The sequence below is a fragment of the Podarcis vaucheri genome (genome assembly GCF_965113315.1).
Source record: "Podarcis vaucheri genome assembly, chromosome: 14".
NCBI classification, from domain to species: Eukaryota; Metazoa; Chordata; class Lepidosauria; order Squamata; family Lacertidae; genus Podarcis; species Podarcis vaucheri.
This window is the reverse complement of record NC_138752.1, coordinates 31,606,970-31,631,318: the sequence shown is the minus strand read 5'-3', so window position 1 is coordinate 31,631,318 and position 24,349 is coordinate 31,606,970. Positions and strand designations below refer to the sequence as shown.

At 48.1% G+C, this 24,349-nt stretch overlaps 1 protein-coding gene across 1 annotated transcript in view; it reads left to right on the top strand.

The window, feature by feature from the left end:
- Positions 1 to 24,349, top strand: part of RAB26 (RAB26, member RAS oncogene family) — a 114,429-nt gene that overhangs the window by 76,025 nt on the left and 14,055 nt on the right. Inside the window, exons 3-5 of the mRNA XM_082199403.1 lie at positions 12,686 to 12,727; positions 14,717 to 14,783; positions 18,345 to 18,397. Coding sequence (XP_082055529.1) covers positions 12,686 to 12,727; positions 14,717 to 14,783; positions 18,345 to 18,397 — 162 coding nt within the window. The remainder of the gene's footprint in view (positions 1 to 12,685; positions 12,728 to 14,716; positions 14,784 to 18,344; positions 18,398 to 24,349) is intronic.

Here is a 24,349-nt window from a genome sequence, read left to right as displayed (position 1 = left end):
CCATCACCCCTGAGCTCTGGCCTTGCTAGCTAGGGGTGATGGGAGTTGTAGTTCAACAACGTCTGGGGACCCACAGGTTGAGAGTGTTGGACTTAGACTGGGAGACCAGGGTTCAAATCCCTGCTGTCATGAAGCTCAGTGAGTTACCTTGGGCCAGCCATTTACTCCCTGCCTAACCTATCTCACAGGATTGTTGTGGGGATTAAATGAGATCGGGGGAGAACCATGTCCCACCATCTTGAGCTCCTTGGAGGAAAGGTAGGATATAAATAAAGCAAACAAACAAGTAAAAGATACAACTGTCAATAGGGGAGCAGGCTCATTTACCTCCCTCCCAAATGAGAAAATGTGTGCCTGTCCATCTTGCCTTATATCTCAGGTTCTGCAAGTGCTAGAGATGTGCTCTTTAAAAAAAAATGAAAGCTGGGGATCTGGCAATTCATCTGGGCTGCGGCTGGGATTGTTGCCTCCCCCCCAACTCCTATGGATGCCCATGTTCAGAGCCGTCCATCTCACCCTCAGACATCCTTCATGATAACCAAAAGTCTGCTGCTAGAAGGGACTACCAGATTTGGCCTCCAGGCTGGGCTGTTTTCTGCTACAACAGGTCTCATCCAGCCGCAGCCTCTGCACTGACCTTCAACGCTCTCCTGGCAGAGCATCTCTCCAAGGTTCTCTCTTGCATTCTCGCTCCCCCAGATTTTGCTTTCTTTCTTACTTTCTTCCACCACCACCTTTCCCAATACTGTGATTCATTCTCTTTCTCCCTGTTCAGACAGTTGGGTTTTTTGTAAAGGTATTTTTAAACATCATCATTTCCCCTCCAGCAGACGGTGTAAATTTAGCCTGTTGCCTCACTGCTGCTGCTTCTCCTCCTCATCTTCTCTCCTTTGTGAAGGCTTGGGGTTTTTTTTCATGGGGGGGGGGATAAGGAGAAGGGTCCTGGCCAGATCCTTTGGGAAGGAATGGAATCTGAATTCCTGACCTATCAATCAAGAAAAATCAATCTATTAGCAGGGCGGCTATCTGCTGCTTGCACACAAAACCGATCTTCTAAAAGAACTTTCTGTTTTTTAAAAGCCGGTTTGGGGATAGGGCCATTGGTAGAGCATCTGTCTTGCAAGCTGAACATCCCAGGTTTGGTCTGCAAAAACATCTCCAGGTAAGGCTGGAGTCTGAGACCCTGGAGAACTACTGCCAGGCAGCATAGACAACACTGCTAATGTTCTGGAGTTGTGGGCTTTTATGTCCTGTTTTTGTAGCTCTGTGATGCAAAAGTGCCTCTCCAGATGGCAATGTTTCGGTGACATTGGGGAAGCATTGCAGGACAACTGATAAAATGGAATGAAGTGTTGACAATCCAGGTATAAATCCAGGACTGATGTGCTAATATTGTGTTGACGACACGTTGTAGAAGACACCCCCAACCCACCACACAGCCAGGGCCCTGTGTAACAACATTTTGTGATTTGTTTTCATGTTGCACCAAAAAGATCCCAATCTGTTTGTGCATGCTGAGCTTGCTTGATCCTTGGACGGCGTATAATCGAAAAGAGGGACGAGCCAGCACTGGATTTCTTTGAAATAAATTGGCAAGGGTTGATTTTTGTCTCCTGTTTGTTCTGGCTTTGAATCCAAAATGTCACCATGTTCTTGACTTCATTGGCACTCAACAGCTCCTGGAGACATTTCCTGGCTCAAAGAATGACACTTTCACAATTTTTTGGGGCTGCCTTCATTTGTCCATTCCAGTAATGCACTACCTTCCCTCTCCTTGCCTCCCACTTCGCTGGTATTTTCCCATTAGCTCTTTCTACCCTGCACTGTTCTTTTAATAGAATCATAGAGTTGGAGGGGACCATAAGGGTCATCTAGTCCAGCCCCCTGCAGTGCTGGAATCTCAGCTAAAGAATCCCTGCTAGTTGGCCTTCCAACCTCTGTTTAAAAACATCCAGTGAAGGAGAGTCTACCATCTTCCAAGGCGGTCCATTCCACTGTTGAACAGCTCTTACCGTCAGGAAGTTCTTCCTGATGTTTAGCCAGAATCTCATTGTTTTGGGTCCTCCAATCTGAAGCAGCAGAAAACAGGCTTGCTCCATCTTACACTTGACAGCCCTTCAGCTATTTGAAGATGGCTCTCATGTCACTTATTAAACTTCTCTTCTCCAGGCTAAGCACCTCCAACTCCCTCAACTGTTCCTCATAAGGCTTGGTTTCTAGACCCTTGATCATTCTGGTCGCCCTTCTCTGCACACATTCCAGCTTGTGAATATCCTTCTTAAACTCTGGTGCCCAGAACTGGACACAGAACTCCAGGTGGGGTCTGACCAAGGCAGAATAGAGTGGGACTGTTGCTTCCCCTGATCAAGATGCTAGACTTCTGTACCAATACTTCTTTTGCTGGGCATTCACATGACTGCAAATGAGGAAAGTATCTATAGCAATTCAGTGGAGCAGAGAATGTGAGGGTATTTGTGCATGGCAAAATTGAAGAGATTTAGCACACACTTCCTCTTCCCAGGGTTCCTTGGGAACTATAGTTCTGAGAGACTGGAGGGCAATATTTATAACTCAGCTTCCAGTTCCCAGGATGCTTTGGATGGTATGTAATCAGTCTTCCCCAACCTGGTGTCCTTTAGAAGGTTTGGACAACAACTCCCATCAGTTCCAACAATATTTAGCACATTATTGATATCCGGCCCTACCATTAGCCAGAAAGAGTCAACTGCTTCAGTTGATGGGGGCCTTTGGCAGCAACCCTATGGCCATTTCTCCTGAGTAGTGCCTCCTGTTCCCCTCTGTTGGAGGACAAGTGTGTGTGCCCAACAGCCTCTACTGCTGTCCCACTGACAGTGTTGAAGTAAGATTCAGCTGGCTTTTGTATTCAGAATGGGGTGGGGTGGGGCACCATCTTGGTTTTGCTCCAGGCAGAGAAACATATTGGGCCAGCCCTGACAGCATATGTGTTAATTGGCTCACCTGTGCACCAGGAGCAGGGCTGTTGTGAATTACTGCTGTTAATTGTGTCATTATTATCACCAACTTTCCTTCTTTGCATTTGATTTCCTTCTGACCTCACTGTTCACAATCCTGCTCCCACCCCAGCAAAAAAAGCAAAAAGCAACATGCCATGTGAATATATACTTTCCTTGCCTCTGATGAAGTGAGCCATCATTTGCAAAATCTTTATGCCCACAATAAATTTGCCAGCTTTGAGGTTGCCTCAAGACCCTCTGTTGTTGATGTTTTGCTGTCGACAGTAGGGGACTCAGATGGCTGAAACAACCACCCCTCTGGAAATAATGCCGGAGGCCGCTCTCAGCTATTTAGACTCAGGTTGCTGAAGGCTCTGTTTGTTTGATCAATTGTATAGGCAAGACCAGAAGGCAGCAGAGATACTGAAGTGTTGGTGTAACCTGCCGCTGAGTGCCTCTTCCAATCAGGATAAGAGCCACTGTAGCTCAGTGCTAGAGCACCTGCTTTGTATGCAAAAAACCGAGTTCAATCCTCAACAGCATCTCCAGGTATAGTCAGGAAGAAGTCTGGCCTAGAATCCTGGAAAACTGCTGCCTGTCATTGTTGACAATACTGAGATAGATGGACTCTGTTATAAGGCAGCTTATAAGGTAAAGGTGACCCCTGACCATTAGGTCCAGTCGTGACCGACTTTGGGGTTGCGGCGCTCATCTCACTTTATTGGCCGAGGGAGCCGGCGTACAGCTTCCGGGTCATGTGGCCAGCATGACTGAGCTGCTTCTGGCGAACCAGAGCAGTGCACGGAAATGCCGTTAACCTTCCCGCCAGAGTGGTACCTATTTATCTACTTGCACTTTGACGTGCTTTTGAACTGCTAGGTTGGCAGGAGCTGGGACCAAGCAACAGGAGCTCACCCCGTCGCAGAGATTCGAACTGCCGACCTTCTGATCGGCAAGTCCTAGGCTCTGCGGTTTAACCCACAGTGCCACCTGCATCCCAAGGCAGCTTATATTCCTATTCAAATCAGCTTTTAACTCAAAATCATGAAGGCTGGAAGCTTCATTTGCGAAGAAGGGGATGTAGTTCAGTGGTAGATCATGCAGAAGGTCTCAGGTTCAATCCACAGCATCTCCAAGTAGAACTGAGAATGTGCTCTGTCTGATATGCTAGAGAGCTGCTGCCAGTCAATGAAGGCAGTACGGAACTAGGAGAACCAAGGGCAAGGCAGGCACCTGTGTTCTCCCGCACCTGAAGCCTCTCAACAGCTGTTGGTTTATTTCAGAGAGTGAGGGGTCTTTTCTCCCCTCCCCTCCTCCCAAGGTCATTTATATTCTGCAAGCAACTTCACTGCCTCCAAGAGCATCAGCACGATTCATTTCGAGGTTGGGTGCTCTGATTGAAAGGTGCTGCTGCCACATGCTTGTTATCAGAGACAAGCTCCCTGAGAGGGAGCAGCGAGATGAGGGAAAGAGGGCTGCGCAAGGTTCTGTGTGAGTGGAGATGGGTTGATGCTCAGCAGAAGCATGTCATGTAGGAGTCCAACAACTCTGTTCAGTCTCAAATGCCCATCTGCCTCTTCCCCCTGACCCCCACTTCTCCCCCAAAATAAAATAAAAATGCTCTTAGTTTGAGAGCAGTTGGAAACACTAGTTTGCGGTAAGAGATGAAGGCATCTGCAGGCAGAGTTGCTTGTTGAGAACAGAAGAAGTAGCCAGGTTGGGTTGAATTGCTCTCCCAGGACAAGGATAAGTACCCAAGAAGAGCCTGCTGGATCAGGCCAGTGGCCCATCTAGTTCAGCATCCTGTTCCCGGATGCCTCAGTGGGAAAGCCACAAGCAGAATTCGAGCACAAGTGCATTTTCCCAGTGTGGTGCAGTGGTTAAGAGCGGTAGACTCGTAATCTGGTGAACCGGGTTCGCGTCTCCGCTCCTCCACATGCAGCTGCTGGGTGACCTTGGGCCAGTCACACTTCTCTGAAGTCTCTCAGCCCCACTCACCTCACAGAGTGTTTTTTGTGGGGGAGGAGGGGAAAGGAGAATGTTAGCTGCTTTGAGACTCCTTCGGGTAGTGATAAAGCGGGATATCAAATCCAAACTCTTCTTCTTCTTCTTCTTCTTCTCCTGTGGTTTCAACAACTGGCATTGTAAAGCATCACTGCCATGGTGGCTCATAGCCCTCAGGAGCCTCCATCTCCATGAGGAGGCTGTAAAAAACTTGTGCCTTTCCAGTGGGCAGAGAAACCGGTCTTCTGAAGTGAGAATGGGGGCAAAACGCCTATCTGGTTCCACCAGTTGGGTTCTGTGCTTTTCACTCCACCAGTCGCCAAATGCATCCCTTTTCGCTAGTCTAAGAGCAACAGAAGCCACTCAGTTGCCTGGAGAAAGGACCGCTTGTAGCAGTTGGGCAGGTTAATTGGTTTGATGGGCCTTCACCTAGGTCCAGCTGCATGGCACCTCCAAGACAAGCGACTGGGGGAGGGGGATGTCTTCTCTGCTCCCATGCTCACCAGAGTGTGGCTTTTCAATCATAATTTGTGAATGGTGGTTCTTTCCGTTAACTAAAGCAGGAGAAGGTTCCCTGGTGATAATGAAATCCCTTGGAAATCCTTCTCTCCCCACGCCCAAAACCCATTGTCTTGTACTTTGCTAGAGACAGCCTGTCACTGAGCTTAGAGGTGTTGAAGGAGGTGCAAATTACCCACTGCAAGCAGAACAGGGCAGAACTTCCTGTAACTGTTGAAGGTTTTTGCAAAGGACAAAATACAGCCTAATTGTTACTCAAAGAAAGGGGGAGGTTCGTTCTTGTTTCCTAGAGAGGTAGATTAGGGCATGTGTAAAGGTGTGACAGTTGAAGGCAGGCCTGATTGAGGCACTGGTACGCCTGGCCATCTGTTGAGACTGTGGCACACTGTCATAGAATTGTAGAGTTGGAAGGGATGCCAAGGGTCATCTAGTCCAACCCCCTGTAATGCAGGAATCACAGCTATAGACTCCTTGACCAGTGGCCATCCAAACTCTGCTTAGAAACCTCCAAAGGAGCTCAAGGCAGCATACGTGGTTCTCCTGCACCTCCCCATTTTATCCTCACAACAACCCTGCGAGGTACATCAGACTGGGAGATTGTGACTGGCTGAAGGTCACATCAGTGACCAATGGTCTCCCTGGCCCTAGTGCAGGGGTAGGCAACCTAAGGCCCATGGGCCAGATGCAGCCCAATCACCTTTTCAATCAGGCCCGCGGATGGTCCGGGAATCAGCGTGTTTTTACATGAGTAGAATGTGTGCTTTTATTTAAAATGCATCTCTGAGGTATTTGTGGGGCATAGGAATTCGTTCACCCCCCCAAAAAAAAAATAGCCCAGCCCACCACATGGTTTGAGGGACAGTGGACTGTCCCATGGCTGAAAAAGGTTGCTGACCCCTGCTCTAGTCTGGCACTGACTGCTAAACCAGACTGGCTTCCTTGTGGTGTCTTGAAGAGCAGGGAACAGCTAAGGGGAATCCACAGACGGGTGGAGAAACCACTGATCAGGACCCTGGACAGTTCATTGGCTCAGACTCTCCAGGGAGAGAGAGAGAGCTGTTGCCTCAGCAGTGCGCTGTGGGCTTATCCACACTTTCCCTCTGCTTTTTCCAGACACAGTCTGTGATTTAAAGCTCTGTGTTGGCACCCTCTTTTTGTTTTGCTCCAGAGCTTTCACCACAAAACACCACTTTTTAAAGCCATATCGGAGCAAACATCCACCCACAGAAAACCCAAATGGATGTTTTCTCCAATTCAGCTTTAAAGAGCAGGTTTTCATGGGGAAAACTTGGGATAAAGCAAAACAAAAACAGCCATTTGGACATGGAGCATTAAAGCCCCGACCTGTGCCTGGAAAGAGTGGAGCAAAAGGTAAGTGTGGATAAGCCCCTTATGGGGCTGACTGTCGTGGTTGAGCTACAGTCCTCTTTTGCCTCAGGGCTTACATAAACCTGGAGCTCTCATCTTGCAGTTCTCTCAGAAAACCATTGTTTGTTTTCAGAAGTGGGAGCCCTTCTCTCCGGCTGGCATTGTTAGGACATGAATCTCACTTGATCCCTAATGAAAGCAAATCCGTGGAGGGGATAAGCCGTGCTGTCGACACGGGTAATGAACTTGAGGCCTTGCTTTTCTCTGCAAAGCAAACTCATTTATTCCTTGCATTGAGTGAGGCGCCAGCTTGGATTGCAGGTCGTAATTGATGGACGGTCAGAGGCAGGCTGGAAAGGATTGTCTGAGATGCCAATATCCATTCCAGTGCAGATTCTGATAAAGCCTGATGCATAAAGATGGGTATGCTTAATAAAGAAAAAAAAGAGCATTTGATCTTGCTGCCAGTTGCTAAGCTGCTAATGGAGGCAAGAGCTGGTTGAATGTATTTTTGATAAAGGGCCCAGCCCTGTCATTGGAGCAAAATGGATATGGGGTTGGAAAACAGACTGGTGACCAGGGCTCTGGGGGGTGATGTGTAGTGGTTAGAGCATCAGACTAGATCCTAGGAAACCAGGGTTCGAATCCCCACTCAGCCATGAAGCTCAGTGGGCGACCTTGGGCCAATTAGCCTAACCTACCTCACAGGGTTGTTGTGAGCACAAAATGGAGGAAGAGATTTATCTTGGGATCTTTGAGGAAAGGTGGGATATAATTGTAATACAGTGGTACCTCTGGATAGGTACGGGATCCATTCTGGAGCCCTGTTCACATCCTGAAGTAAATGTAAGACGCAAACGCGTGTCTGCGCATGTGCGGATCGCGTTTCGGCACTTCAGCGCATGCGCGTGACTTCATTTTGAGCGTCTGCGCATACACGAGCGGCAAAACCCGGAAGTAACACACTCTGTGGAGCGCAACTCGAAAATACTTAACTTGAAGCTACTTTAACCCCAAGTATGACAGTAAATGGCAGGGACGCGGGTGGCGCTGTGGGCTAAAGCCTCAGCGCCTAGGGCTTGCCGATCGAAAGGTCGGCGGTTCGAATCCCCGCGGCGGGGTGCGCTCCCGCTGCTCGGTCCCAGCGCCTGCCAACCTAGCAGTTCGAAAGCACCCCCGGGGCAAGTAGATAAATAGGTACCGCTTACCAGCGGGAAGGTAAACGGCGTTCCGTGTGCGGCTCTGGCTCGCCAGAGCAGCGTTGTCACGCTGGCCACGTGACCCGGAAGTGTCCCCGGACAGCGCTGGCCCCCGGCCAATAGATGTGAGATGGGCGCACAAACCCCAGAGTCTGTCAAGACTGGCCCGCTCGGGCAGGGGTACCTTTACCTTTACCTTTTTATGACAGTAAATAAATAACAAAGTGAGGTTATTTACACTATATCATCTTAGCTGTTCTGACATTTCTTTAAAAGTTTTTCTTGATCCAGATTATTGATCCCTCCATGGGATTCTTGTGGCATATATGTGCTAAATGTTTAATCCAGTTATCAACCCTCTTTCAACCAAGAGTCCTTGGCAGGAATGTAAGAAAGCACTGTTTTGCTCATCTGTTCTGTATTTGGTAAACACTGCAACGTTTCTGTTCCATTGCAGTCCACCTTCCGCTCAAACATCGTAACTTACATAACTAAGTAAGTTGCTATGTAAGCTACATTGTCGTTACCTAATTCCATCCCATTCATTTCACTGCAGAGAAAGTCTATGCAGATGAGGGGGAAATGTAATCAATTACATTTGCAGACTGAAACTGACAATAACAGTGAAAACATACTTGCTGGATTGCTTGATTTCCATACTAGATGTGAGACGAATAAGTGAACGTGGGCAAATTTTGCTTTCATTTCCCGTTTCATTGGATGTCACTTACATCCCTAATTCTTAGGCACTCTGGTGCTGTGACAGGACTAAGGGCCTCTAATGAAGAGGTCCTGGCATCCTCAGAAAACTCCGATTCCTGTAGTAGCTTGAGGAACCTACGGCATTGAAACCTGTTTTGCAACCGGTTTAAGATACATTGTGCTGCCATTGTCATTTGAGCAAAGGACTACAGCTCCCATCAGTCGCGGCCTGCACATCTGTTGAGTTTCATGGTGGCAGCGGCAGTGGGGGAGGTAGGTGTTTGGCAGAGGGAGTGGCATTTTGAAGGAAGACACAGGCATTCAGGGAGTTAGTTCCAGGCATACAGGGTAGGAAGGTTGAAACAGGGGTGCCTTTTGAGGAAATGGGAGAGTTTGGGACGGTGGATCCTGCTGGAACCAGGAAAGCAAAGTTTGCAGGCATGGATGTGTCATGATAAAACAAGGCTGTGTGTGTGTTGGATTTGAAGGGCAGGGCAATGAGGCTGTGCTGACTGGCAAGCTTGTTCAGGGTTTAAGGAGGGCACCATGAAACCAGCTCAAAATCCTGGGCTAAAGTAACCAATACAGTGGTATCTCGGGTTAAGTTCTTAATTCGTTCCAGAGGTCCATTCTTAACCTGAAACTGTTCTTAACCTGAAGCACCACTTTAGCTAATGGGGCCTCCTGCTGCCGCCGCACCACTAGAGCATGATTTCTGTTCTCATCCTGAAGCAAAGTTCTTAACCCGAGGTACTATTTCTGGGTTAGCAGAGTCTGTAACCTGAAGCGTATGTAACCTGAAGCGTCTGTAACCAGAGGTACCACTGTACTGTATCAAGAGAAGCTGAATTCTGCAGCTCTGTGAATTAGGAAAACAACACAGAATCCTTGACCTGGTTCCAATAAATCCTTCATAGCCTCCCCACACGCAGGCAGACTTCTGAGAGTTTATCAAGCTGCTAGGGAAACATTAGCACCAGAAACTTGATTTTCTGAGTGGGGTAGGGGGAGCAGAGATACTTGCGCAGCTGAGCTCTTTGATGGCTTTTTGGAGTTTGCGCATGGGACGTTACGGCTTCTATCTCGCGCCTGATGTGCTTGCTGCTGGTGTGTGCCTCTCCCCTTCTTCCTCCCCCTGTTAGATCTCTTCAGCGTGCACAGCCCCTGCATGGGGAAGGTTAGCACTTTGCTTTTGTGAAGCTGGCTGCCTCTTGGCTCCACGCTCTCTGGGATGGCGGCTTTGGAGCCCGAGATGAGAGCTTTGTAGCTCTCGTTCTGGAAGTTCCTTCCTCGCGGAGTCTCAGTCAAAGCCAATGCAAAGATTTAATCTTCCTAAAGGAATGATGCTCACAGATTCACAGAAGGGCTGGAAGCTGACGTGATGGAGATGGCAGGCAGCCCAGTTTTGCTACCAAAAATCTGTACTGAGTCTGAGGTTCAGTTCTTGGCATTTCCAGGTAGGGCTAGGAAAGACCCCTATTTAAAACCCAGCAGCAGAGCCGCCTCTGGTCAGTGCAGAGAAAGCTGAGCTAGATGGACCAGTGGCCTGACTCAGTACAAACCAGCTTCCTATGATCCTGTTTCAGGCAGCTGAATAACAAAACCATGAGGACTAGAATCTTACCTGAGTGGTAGAGCGTCTGCTTTGCAAGCAAAACATCCCAAGTTCAATCCCCAGAATCTCCAAATAAGACTGGGAATATCGCTTGTCTGAATGTATGAGAGTAACCACTGCCAGTGGTGTTTTTGCCTGACCTGTTTCCTGTAATTGTGTGCTAATCTTCTGGCAAGAACAGCTGATATCCCTTTTTAATGCCTATTGTTCCAAGCTTTTAATCTTGCTTCACGGTCGATTTTATTGCCTAGTAAACTCTGTAAATGCTGGAGGGAATCTGGGAACATACATAATGTTTCTCTGATGATAAATGACCGGATTTGCAATGTTTAGAAAATGCATAATGCAGCCAGGGGACCCCAAAATGGGGAAACCTTGTCTTCCATGAGATGTGGGACTCAATCCCTCAGGAGGCAGTGATGGCTCCCAACCTAGAAGGCTTTAAAAGAGGATTGGGCCTTGCAGGGGGCTGGGCTCCATAACCCTTGGGGTCCCTTCCAACTCTGTGATTCTGTGATTTCTATCTTTCTATGTTCCCTTTGCGGATATGCGCACCCTTTAACATCGGCCTTTGTTCTCTTGAGACTTTGACATGGCTTTGAATTGACTTCTAAGGCTGGCCTATCCCAGGAGGGAGACTTTGATGTCTGTAGTCTCTTCTCTCGCCTAGCAGGGACGGATTGTCTGCAAAGAGTTTGCTGTGTCAGCTTCTGCATTTGATGGCAAAGTGTTGCAAGGAGCATGGTGAATGAGATGCTTGAGTGTGCAAGAACTGGGGAGGTGGGCAGGTTGGGGGGGGGTCCCAGCTGGGTTTAAAGTTCAGCATCTGCCAACAACCAGCATCTGTTTGCTGGTGCCCAATACTTCAGGACTGGATTACTACAAGGCACCATTTGTGGAGCTTCCCTTGCACTTGATCCAGAAACTATAATTGGTGAAGAGAGATCTTTGCTCAGAGATCTGCACTGAAAGCCGATTTGCTATTGGGCCAAGTTTAAGGTGTTACTATTAGTATGTAAAGCCCTTAACAACTTGGGACCAGTTTACTTGCGAGATCGCCTTACCCCATAAATGCTCACTCTACTCCTTTGAATTGTAGAACTGGCATTGCTACAGGTGCTGCTTAACGCCCATTCTGGATTTGTAAGAAATAGCTATTTTAGTGCGGGAGCACCTCCACTTTGGAACTCCCTGCCTATTGATAATAGGAAGGTGTCTTCACTGCACTCTTTTCAGCACCTGCTAAAACTATTTTTGTTTAGACAAGCCTACCTAGATGTTTAATGGGACACGGGTGGCGCTGTGGGTTAAACCACAGAGCCTAGGACTTGCCGAACAGAAGGTCGGCAGTTCGAATCCCCGTGACGGGGTGAGCTGTTGTTCGGTCCCTGCTCCTGCCAACCTAGCAGTTCAAAAGCACATCAAAGTGCAAGTAGATAAATAGGTACCACTCGGGTGGGAAGGTAAACGGCATTTCCGTGTGCTGCTCTGGTTCCCCAGAAGCGGTTTAGTCATGCTGGCCACATGACCCGGAAGCTGTACGCCGGCTCCCTTGGCCAATAAAGCGAAATGAGCACCATCAGTGGCGTAGCGTGAGTTGTCAGTACCCGGGGCAAGGCAAGTAATTTGCGCCCCTAACCTGTGGATTTTAGCACTGATTTTAGCACTGCGAGTGCGAGCGCCCCCCCCAGATGTTGCGCCCGGTGCGGCCGGCCACCCCTGCACCCCCCACACTACGCCACTGAGCACCATAACCCCAGAGTCGGCCACAACTGGACCTAATGGTCAGGTGTCCCTTTACCTAGATGTTTAGAAAGTTAATGTGAGTTTTAATCTTTTCTTTTTTTCTTTTTTAGCTTTGAGGGCTTTTTAAAAAACAACTGTCAAGCAGTGTATAAATTGTATGAGATTTAAAAATAAATAAATTGGGACCAGCAGCAGGCAGGGAGCCAACAGAAAGTGGTACCAGGGCTTATGACAATCAGAATCAGAGCTCATTAATTTTTGTCTCCCTCCACCTTCCTTTTGAGTTCTACAAGGGCAACACTGAGATGGAGGGAGAGGAGGAAGGTGGCAAGCTGCCCCCACCCCTAGGCAAGGAAGGCAAGCAGGTGTGGGTTGGCTGTAGACAGACTGAAATTGGTGGGACAGTGCTCTGTTCACCCTAGGTGACTAGCCTCCACTGGGCTTCAGAAGTATTTGTAATCCAGCTTCGTAGGTTATTTGGCTGGCCAAAACCCGATGTCGATGGTGGCTCACGTCACACATGGATTAATTCATTTCTTTCCCCTCCTGTCTTCCAGAATAAAGTCTTGAATGTGGATGGCGTAAAAGTGAAGTTGCAGGTAAGGCAAACTGTGTCTGTTCTGAGCTCAGGGTGCTTCTGATATGTTTAGGGTGTGTGTGCCAGGATAACTCTTTCCATGAGCAAAGCCCTTGTCATGTGTTGGGCTCCCAGTACCCTGCTACACAACTGTTAAATAGTGGAATTTAATGGAATAATGCTCTAGCAGCTGAGTGTGAAGAGAGGTGTCATATTTAAAGAGAAGCCCTACCCAGGCACATTTTTCACCCACAGGGTGATTCCAGTCTCACACCTTGCATGGTTTTCACATCCTGCTTGCAGCGTTTCCAGAAGAGGCATCTGGGTGGCCATTGCTGGGCAAGATGGGTCATTGGCCTGATCCAGCTTCCAGGCTCTTCTGAAGAACATAAGGAACTCCCTGCCTGTTGATATCAAGCAGGTGCCTTCACTGTATTTTTTTTTGGCAACTGCTAGAACATTCTTGTTTAGACAAGCCTGCCCAGATGGTCAGAAAGTTGTTGTGAATTTTAACCTGATTTAGTATTTTAACTTTGTGTACATTTTAAAGTATTGTAGTGATTTTTTAAAAATTGTTTTATCTTTTCGTAAACTGCTTTGAGGATTCCCCACCCCACCCCAGTAAAGCAGTTTATAAATTTTATGAAATACAAAATAAAAAGAACATCCTGCTGGCTCCGACCAACAGCCCATCTAGTCCAGCCTCCTGTTCTCAAAGCGGCCACCCAGATGCCCCAATGGGGAATGCACAAACGGGACCACCCCCCAGCAGAAGAGCGCTTTCCCTTCCTGCTGTTTCCAGCAACTGGTTTTTAGAAATAGCAGACGGTGGATGTAAAACATAGCTATCACTGCTAGTAGAAATGGTCCTCAGCTGTTACATGCTCTTTATTATGACTGGCTGCAAACAAACATATTTCCATTATTTGCTGATGCTCATGCTACAATGCAGCCCCCTGAGGCATCAGGGTGCTGTGCTGTTAGAAGTCTTCCGCTACCTCCTTTCTCCTTCTGCTCACACTTACTTGGGTCCCTTCTAGTGAGGCTGAAAACCCACCAAGTCCTGCCACGTAGTCATGATCAGTTGGGGGTATACCGTAATACAGCACCAACAGTTCCACAGGTAGCAGTTTGTCACCACCTGTCTCCATCTTCAGAAGGGGCTTAGGGAATGTGCAAAATGGTGGTGTTTTTTTAGTACCGATGGGACTGGTGGCATTGGCAATCCTCTCCCCACACAACAGAGGAAGATGGTTCACCCTGTGAAAATGCCTTTAGTCCATTAAAGGCAGATAAATCTAATTATGAGGGTGCCCTTCTGGCTGGTTGTCGGATGGATTTTCTCATTTAAGGATGCACCGTAAGCTCTTCGTCAAGTAAATGGGAACGGCTTCAGAATGCTGCCAGGCTGAGGAATGGCACGGCCCGTTTTGAAGAGGCATTACTCATGTCACCTTTTGCCTATAATTATCTTTATCAACATCTCTCTGCGGGCTGAGAAAATTAATCATGTTTCAGATTGATGGGGCCCCTTCAGTTCCTTGTTAGGAAGGACACCTTCCACCAAGGGCGGGGGCGGGGGAGCTGCCTTGGTGACCGTGGAGAGAGGAGCTCGATTTCCTGCTTCTTTTCAGAAAGGACAACTTTAGATTTCTGCTCAACAATTTCCAAAACAGTGTGTCAAGGGCAGCCTATAGTTTGAAGCCTGCGGAGACATCCTGGGGAGACGGAGGCTCTGTGGGCAGGTGGTTCCCGTAAAGATCCATTAAAGGCAAGTCCATTAAAGGTCTGGACTCAACCCTCAGAATTTTAGAAACCCCAACAAACAAGCTGAAAAAAGGGAAATGTCACTTCCTAACAACCAGGTGTTTTCAGCAAGAGAAGAATGAATCTACCCTCTCTCCCTGCCTCCCTGACTGACTTGGGGCATTGACTTATGGGATGGAAGGAAGGAGATGATGTGTGTTACAAGTTGGCCTCTTGTGACTTCATTGCTTGTTGATGTTTTCAGATCTGGGACACGGCCGGCCAAGAGAGGTTCCGCAGTGTCACACATGCCTATTACCGAGACGCCCATGGTAGGAACCTCTAAGCGTTTCTTGCTTTCTGATTGAAACTCAGTTTGAGTGGGACAAGTTAGAAGAGAGAAAATGTTGTCAGCCTGGGGCTCCATCCATTGGTCTTCTGCTTTGATTTTCAGGTTGGAAGCAGGGCAGGAAGATGGTACAGAAAGTTTGCCAAAATGCTTCTCCATCCTGGCAGAGCAAGTGGAAAGCAAGGGGAAAGTTGCTGTTGTTGTTCTTATTATTGTAATCATTATTAGTTGCATTTGTATCCCACCTTTTTTCTCCAAGGAGCTCAAGGTGACGAACATGGTTTCCCCTCTCCTCATTTAATTCCCAAAACAACCTTCAAGGTAGCTTACGCTGAGAGGCAATGAGTGGCCCAAGGTCAACCAGTTAACTTCATTTGTGGTTGAGTGGGGATTTGAACCCTGGTCTCACGAGTCCAATTCTAACACTAACCACTACACCACACTGTCCCTTACCTGGCATTTGGTCACAGTCTTCAAAGGGGATGGAATTTGCCACATTGGCTCAGAGTTTCCAACATCAAAGAGCCATTACCTCTCCTCCCCGGCCTCACTTGTGACTTTGCAGAGAGTAGCATTTTGCAAAAGGCAAGAGAAAAAGGAATGCCACTCACTTCTTGCAGAGGAAGATCAAGGAGTTAAATGGTGGGATATTTGGCGGGCATGGGATAGAATTGGATTGATCCGACCCAATTTTTCAAGCTAGGCTCTTCCTTTCCTTGCATGCTTTGAACTTGCACAGAATTCCAAACAGGGAAAGCGACAGCATGAAAAGCCCCCTTTGCCTTGTCAAGGGCTGCCAGCAGATGCTGGCAAGCGCTGCTCCCTCTTCAGATTGCTGCTCTCCCAGCCCTCTAAAGTCAGGCAGGCAGCCCCATGAAGTGCCTTGAAGTCTCTGCCTAGCTCATTAGCAAGGAGGAAACTTTCACACTGGAAGCCTTCAAAGGAAGCCTTCAAAGGTCTGCAGGAAACAGAGGTTTTTTAAAATGGGGGTGGGTGGGGGAAGGTGCACAGAACAAGGGAGGTGGGGCAAATTAGTGTCCTACTCCAGATTAAGTGGGTTGTCTCCCACTTCCCTCTGCTGAACAGGCAATGTCACGACCCCAGCAGCAACCAGGATACTGAGTTGGAGGCAACAGTGTCCTCGGCTAAGGAAGTGACCAGCTTCCTGGGTCTGAGCCTGATGTGGCATGGTTTTTAGAGTGTTGGAGTAGGACCTAGGAGGCCAGGGTTCAAATCAGCCATGAAACCCATTGGGTGACCTTGGACTAGTCACAGTCTCGCAGCTTAACCCACCTCACAGGGTTGTTGTGAGGAAGAGAACCATGTGTGCCACCTTGAGCTCCTTGGAGGAATGTGATAAATCATCATCATCAGATGACTACTGAACTTGAGGCTGGCAGCAGGAGGCCACTGAACCAGCTGCCATGGCAACCAGGCCCATAGAACTATGGCCAAGATCCTTTCCCCTGGCACAGTGTGCCTCTGGCAAGACCTCACCAGTCCAAGCAGCGCAGGCTTGTGCACCACCAGTAGGGAGGCCAGGAGGAGGTCCTGCCTTCAGGCCAGAGAGTTGACCCTTTAAGAGACTCCAGAAGGGGTGGGATAGAGGCAAAGGCTCAAAAGTGCTCCATTCACCTAGTCAGAGCTCTCAAGGATATCTCCCCAGGCCTACAACAAACAACTGTCTGCCTGCTTTCTGATCTCATCTGTGGAACCAGGGCAGGGCAGATGAGGGTCCCATTGCAACTGCTTCTCCCTCCTGCTGCCCACACACTCTCCACCCAGTAGAAAGAGCACCATGAGAGGAAAGCTGGCCTGGAGGTTGTTTTGCAATCCCAAACAGCTGGAGTCAGGTGTAGATCAGCAATAAAACCATAAAGCACCCAATGTCAGTGAACTCGTTATTCAAAGAAGCAAAACAACTCATGCCTAGTGGTCACAGCAACCCTCCCCAGTCTTGATCAAAAGAGGCAGTTGCGAGGACTGAAGGTCCCTGCCTTACCATCACTCTCTAAGGTTCTTCCTCAGCAGCCTAAGGCTCCGTCGTCTTGTCTCTCTTTGCTCTTCCCTCTTCGTTCCTCTGCAGGTTCTAGGAGACTAGCGGGGAGCTGGTTGCAGCAGGAGGGGGAGACTCCCTGGGTTCTTCAGCAGCCTGCCTCATCTCTGTCTCATGGCCCACTTCCTCTCTTGCCATAGCATCTCCCTGCTCACTAAACCCTGTTGCCTCTTCTCCTTCCGACACCTCCTCCTCCTCCCAGTCTGCCCTCTCTTCTCCCTCTGACCACTTGTCATTGTCCCACCGCTAATCCCCTGGCTCTGAGCCTTCTTCCCCTGGGGGTTCCCCTGCTGGTGCCTCCCACCACTCCTTTGCAATTCAGCCAGTCCATGACACCAGCTCTGCCAAAATGGGACACCCAAGAAGGCATTGAGACAGTCCCACCTGGGCGTGTCCAGGGCCCCTTCTGATTGCAGCTGCTTTGCTGATACTGCTGGACATGGGAGCGCCCCCCCCCCGACACCCCATCTACTAGTCTTGCAAAGCTGAGGGGTCAGAGGGCAAGGGGTGTGTATGTGTGGAAGCCTCTTCCAGGCCAGTTTCCACTCGCCAACTAAAGCGTTGCCCGTGAATTAAAGACCACAGGAAGGAGGCCTGCCGGGACTCAGCTGTTTCCCAAACGCTTGTTGTTAAAACTTCAGTAGTAAAAAATTTAGAGCTCTCTCAGAGAATCAGTTAGTGGTTTCTCAAGTGGAAAGGGAGCTCGTTAAGTGAAAGTGATTAAAATGCTGATGAGAAGGAAAAAATGCAGAAGCAGGAAGAGAGAATTTCTCACCACGGGGACCCTGGAGGTATGAGGAGTTGGGGTGGCTCTGGGTTGCACTCGCTCAAACCCTAGAAGCACAAACCCTAGAATCGTAGAATTGGAAAGGACCTCCAAAGGTCAAGTAGTCCAACCCCCTGCAATCACAGCTCAAAAAGCCCTGATGGATGGCCAGCCAACCTCTGTTTAAATATCTCCAGTGAAGCTGAGACCACAAAATCCACAGGCTAGATTTTGCATTTGTTGTGTGGCAGAGAGGTGTGTGTCTGTGTGCTTTGTACCTGCCCCACAGGGGTCCATAAACCACCATTATTTGAACAGAATCAAATTTTCCCACTCCTCAAAAGCACCTTCCTTTTCAGTGGCATCCTATATTTTTCATGACATTTCCTACACTGTAAGGACAAATTCCAGTTAGACTAGGAGGTGGGTTTGGAATGTGACTGGTTAGAGGAGTGGGCTGGAGAGCAGGCGGGTGTCTGGGCTTAAAAGTCCTGAGGGGCTTCAAAAAGAGGCCTAATTCAGCCCTGGCCAAAAGGTCCCCCACCCCAAAGGTACTGTCCTATGTAAAATACAAGGCATGTATTGCAGGGACATGGATGTCACTAGACAGCCCTTTGATCCCTTTCCAGCTCTACAATTTTATGGTTCTAATCTGTGGTGTTTGACTAGCGGGCTGACCTGTGCCTTGCCTTCTCTCCCTGTCCCTTGGTCTTCCTCTTCAGCTTTGCTGCTGCTCTATGACGTCACTAACAGAGCCTCCTTCGACAACATCCAGGTAAGTCCTGACAATGGTTGCTGATGTCCAGGGCTGCAAGAATTCTGGTGCCTTTTCCGGTTGTTCCATGATGCCGAAAGGTTTGGTCCTGACAAAGTGGGCTGCTGAACAAGGAAGGGAGCAGCTTGTTAATCCTCCCAGCCACTGTGACACTGAACCTCCCCTTCCCCCGCAACTCCCTTCTTCCTACCCTAAAAACCCAAACGGCAGCTGCTCACTGAAGGAAGACTTCTCCAGAAGACAGCACAACTCCTGCACCTCTCCGTTAAACACTGCCTGGAGCAGCATTTCCCAAACTTTATTGGGTCACCGTCCACTTGGTCCCATAAACTCACCCCCTGTGCCCCCTACCCTATAAAAAGCATTATTCCGAACATTATTCCCACTAAGGAAGATAGTAACACGATAAAATTCAAAGCTGTAACAATTAATTACTCATTGATTCCAAATCCAATTAAAACTAATCAGTTCAACAAAACTGAGGAACTTGATCTCCCATGAGGCATTGCAGGGATTTGGATAAGATGATCCTTGAGGTTCCTTCCAGCTCTACAATTCTATAGTTCTATGCCAGTTTTTCAAAGTCCAGTAATTATTTACACCTCCAGCACCAGGTTGGATAAAGGCTGCTGCAGTTTAAATTGGTCTCTGGTAGGCCTCGCTTTGTCTGAGCGCTTGGAGGGCTACAAAGGAGATGGCCCTGGTCTTCCAATGGTTCAAACCAATCGTCTCAGGCAACTTCTGATATTTTCACTATTAGGAGAAAAATGGCCATGTGCAGAATTAGTTAGCTTGCAGGACTAAGGAGCTTGGGAGAATACCAATTATAATAGCAGTAGTAAGTTTAAAAGGCCACAGTATTGAATTTGGATGAGGAAATTACATCTCTGGGAGGTTGGCTTTCCCCTCTGGGGCCTTTTCCCTCAGATACAGCAGGTTTAAATTGAAACGGTGTCCTTTGTCTTTTGCGTGTGACTGCGGGGGGCGGGGGCAAGCTCTGGTGTGGTCAGGATCTCATCATTTAGTTGATGGCAAAATATTTTGCTCCTGAGGTTTTATTCCTTCTCATCTTTTCCTGCCCTCTTTTTTTTGGGGGGGTCCTCCTATTTAATTGAGAGGAAGGGATGCGGGTGGCGCTGTGGGTTAAACCACAGAGCCTAGGACTTGCCAGTCAGAAGGTTGGTGGTTCAAATCCCCGCAACGGGGTGAGCTTCTGTTACTCGGTCCCTGCTCCTGCCAACCTAGCAGTTCGAAAGCATATCAAAGTGCAAATAGATAAATAGGTACCGCTCCAGCGGGAAGGTAAACGGCGTTTCCGTGCGCTGCTCTGGTTCACTAGAAGCGGCTTAGTCGTGCTGGCCACATGACCCACATGTTGAAAAAAAGCACTGCTGGTGGCAATCGCTGCCTCCTATGGGAGCAAGATCCATAGTTTAACTATGAACAAATGCAACACTAAATGAGAAAAGGGGAGCACCTGCCTCTGCACAGATGCAACGCTGATAACTGAACCAGCAAACGTTGGATGGTATGTTTTGCTGCTTGTCCAAGCTGGGCTCAGCCTATTGGCAAAGGACTCCGCCATGATTTCTTTTTATGTGCTCCATCTAGCTTTGCCTTAGAAGAAGGGGGGCTTCCCCTCCCTGCTTTTAAATGAGAGCCAGTGTGGTGTAGTGGTTAAGAGCGATAGACTCGTAATCTGGTGAACCGGGTTCGCGTCTCCGCTCCTCCACATGCAGCTGTTGGGTGTCCTTGGGCCAGTCATACTTCTTTGAAGTCTCTCAGCCCCACTCACCTCACAGAGTGTTTGTTGTGGGGGAGGAAGGGAAAGGAGAATGTTAGCCGCTTTGAGACTCCTTCAGGTAGTGATAGAGCGGGATATCAAATCCAAACTCTTCTTAAATCAAGGAATCCTTTCAAAAAGTCATGCCAGATTTGGACTTGGAGTCCAGCCGAAGAAGCAATTCCAGTTTGGCAACTGTCTGTTTCAAGAGACCATTGAGTGTGCTTCCGGGGATGCAGTGATACTGGTCTGAAGTGGCCTCCCCGGGGCACAAGCCCAGGTAGTGTGTTTGGAGGTCCTGGGCTGCCCAGATGACAAGACCCCCCTTTTGGGCTTGCTGATGTGGTCCAAAGAAAGCAGAGCAATACGTTTGACACCAGCTTTGGTGCAGGAGTTGCCAGAAGCAGGCGTACAAAGCTTCATCCCAGCTGGCTTAGGGACTCCACTCCAGATTTGTGTAGGGCTTACTCCTTAAGCCTTTTCTTCTCCCAAATCTCTCTGAATGCCAGCCGGTGAGAATCCCAAGTAGGGAGAGTGCTGTGGTACTCAAGTCCTCCTTGTGGGCTTCCCAGCGGCGTCCAATTGGGCAGTGGGGTGCCAGACTAGATGGGCCATTGGCCTGATCCAGAAGGCTCTTCTTAAAATCGGTTCTCAACCTGTGGGTCCCCAGATGTTGTTGGACTACAACTCCCATCATCCCTGAGTTCTGGCCTTGCTAGCTGGAGGTGATGGGAGTTGTAGTTCAACAACATCTGGGGACCCACAGGTTGAGAAAGGCTGCTTTACCAGGATTCTGGCAACGGATTGTGGTTAAGTGTCACATCTCCACTGGAATTATATCTGTACTGCTATCAGTATCTGCAAATACTGATAGCAGTATTATTTTTTTTAATGCCTTCATGTTATTCCGATAAACCTGGAAAGCTAACAGAGGAGGTTTTGAGACTACTGCTTTCTGGAGAAGGAAGGTGAGCTGCCTTTTATTAATCTGCTACAAGGATATCTCTGACAGTACCGATATCATGAAGATTAAGTGCCTGGATATACAGCTTCGAAAGAGTTTCCGGGATAAATTGGCTGAAACGTGGATCCCCCCCTTTTTTATCTAGCAACCTCAGAGCTGTTCTGACACTTCAGGCAGTCGGTGTTGAGAGTCAGGATGCTGCTAAGTCTGCCTTTTAGCCTACATTGCGCTGCTTCTACATGCCGGTAACGTGATGGAGAAAACAAAAAAGGAGAGCCCAGTTTCCACCAAATGTACATTGCACAGTCTAGGGCATGGGTAGGCAAACTAAGGCCCGGGAGCCAGATCCAGCCCAATCGCCTTCTAAATCCAACTCACGCATGGTCCGGGAATCAGCATGTTTTTACATGAGTAGAATTTGTCCTTTTATTTAAAATGCATCCCTGGGTTATTTGTGGGGCATAGGAATTCGTTCATCCCCCCAAAAAAAATATAATCCGGCCCCCCACAAGGTCTGAGGGACAGTGGACCGGCCCCCTGCTGAAAATGTTTGCTGGTCCCTGGTCTAGGGGCACTTCTGGGCTCAACTCTGCTTCTTGGAGGCCCAGGTAGCCTCAGGGGCTAAAAGTACCTTTTGCCCACTGTGCCTGATATGACAGTCTCAGCTATTCCTGGATCAGGGGAGCTTGAGCACTGTAGTCCAGGTGCCGGTTACTTCCGGGCTGGATTACTGCAGTGTGGGGCTTCCCTTCTGCTTGATCCAGAAACTGCAGTTAGTGCAGAATGCTGCAGTACAACTGCTGACAGGAGTGAGACCCTACCCTGCCAGCATGAGACCACTGCTCAGAGATCTGCACTGGTTGCCCATATATTACGCAGCCAAATTCAAGGTCTAACCATGGGTATATAAAGCCCACAATAGCTTGGGACCAGTTTACTTGCAGGATCACCTTACCCCATATGTGCCCGCTCGGCCGCTTTCATCTGTGGAATGGCATTGTGACAGGTGCCAGTTAATATACTAAAAAAAATAAGTATTTTTGTTTGGCAGCAAACACCCTTTGGAACTCTCTGCCTGTTGATACCAGGAATGTATATTTATTCTTTAAAGCACCTCCTAAAAGCATTTTTGTTCAATCAAGCTAATGCAGACGTGTAGAAATTAATCTGTTTTTAGCTTAAATGTTTATTTTAATTATATTTTGATTATAAAATCACTTGATCTTAACTTTGCATTTTATTAAAAATTGCAATGTTTTTAACTTTTTTTTTTGGTAAACTGCTTAGAGGTTCTGTTAACAATCAAGCAGTGTATACATTTTATATTAAGTTAGATGTTGCTTTTTTTAAAGAATCCTTTTTTTTTACCCAAGATGGGAATGTAAATAAAGCAGTTACCAGTGTTCTGTTTAACTCAGTCCTTAATTGAGAACCACAGGGACTGGAATCTTGCTTTATTTTTATGGGCAGAAACCATAGGTGATTAGTAGAGCCATTGTTTTGCATGTAGATGGTGCCAGGTTCAGTCCCCAGTGGCATCTCCAGGTAGGAATGGGAATGATCCTTGCCTGCAACCTTAGAGTGCTGCTGCCAGTCAGTGCAGGTAATACTAAGCTAGATGGACTCATGGTCTCCCTCAGTATAAGGCAGCTTCCAGTATTCTAACTCACAGCAACAGGCACTGATCAGACCCAGACCACCTTCAGCAAGGTAGTAGCTTCATGGGTCTTCAGACCATCTCCTGGAACCACTTTTGCTGTGTTGAAAAGTTCATTTGCCCCTCCTTGCCCCGCATCATTTCAGGGGGTTGGACTAGATGACCCTTGGGACCCCTTCCAACTCGACAGTTCCCTGATTCTATGATATTGCCCCATCCACAGGAAAAGCTCTGCTGGAAGTACCATGATACTTGGCTCCTCCATCTCCCACCTCCCCACCCCAAATACATCCAATTAACAAGAGCGCTTTGCCAGGCTGAGTAATAAATTTGGGATGACTGATACTGGAGGCAAGCTTCATGGACATCCCTTGATCTCTGAGCCCAGGCACCACTCCTCTGCTGTCAACCCCACCTGGAAGCCATTTAAATTGAGCGACATGGGTTCTTCTGCCCAAGGCAAATTCCATATTGGGGATCATTAGGAAAGGGATCGAAAAACAAAAGTGCTGATATCGTAGTGCTGTCTTACCAAACGATGGTGATGCCACATTTGGGATTCTGTGTTCAGTTCTAGTTGCTTCATCTCAAAAAATAAAAAAAATGGGGGGGGGGAGATATTGTAGAGCTCGAAAGAGGGCAGTAAAGGGCACGCCAAATGATCAAGACTCCCCTGTGATGACAGGCTGCAACTTTGGGGGGGGGTTATCTTAGAAGAAAATTGAGTAAGGGCGAGACATGATAAAGACATCCAAGATGATGCTTGGGGTATGGAGGAAGTGGATGGAGAAGTTTTATTTCTCTCATAATTCTTGATCAAAGAGGATAGGAGATTTAGGACAGACAAAAGGAAATACCGTATTTTTTGCACCATAACACTCACTTTTTTCCTCCTAAAAAGTAAGGGGAAATGTCTGTGCGTGTTATGGAGGGAATGCCTACGGGTGGCATGCCTACGGATTTTCCTCCTCTAAAAACTACGTGCGTGTTATGGTCGGGTGCGTGTTATAGAGCGAAAAATACGGTATGGCTTCACACAAATGCATAGTTGAACTATGGAACTCGCTCCCCAAAGAGTTGGGGATGGCCACCAACTTGGATGGCTATAAAAGAGGATGGGGCAAATCCAGGGAGGAAGAGGCCCCCCCCTTTTCTTTCACACAGCTGGTGCGATGGGCATAAGAACATAAGAACATTGCTGCCTCTGACCATGAAGGCAGAACATAGCCATGGGCATAGCCTTCCCCTCCTCCATGAATTTGTCCAGTTCTCTTTTAAAGCCATCTAGGTTGGTGGTCATCGCTGTCTCCTGCAGGAGAGAGTTCCATGGTTTAACTATGCACTGCATGAAGAAATCTCTTCTTCTGTCTACCCTGAATCTTCATTCAGCTTCATCGGATGCTCTTGAGTTCTGCCTTTGATCTATTCCACTGTCCCGCCCTGGCCTCCTTACTTTCCTTCCTGATCTTCTGTTGCAGCGCATCTTGTGTCCCGCCAACATCAGAGATGTGTGTGTGTGTGTTGCATTAGAGGCGTTTTCCATGGTTG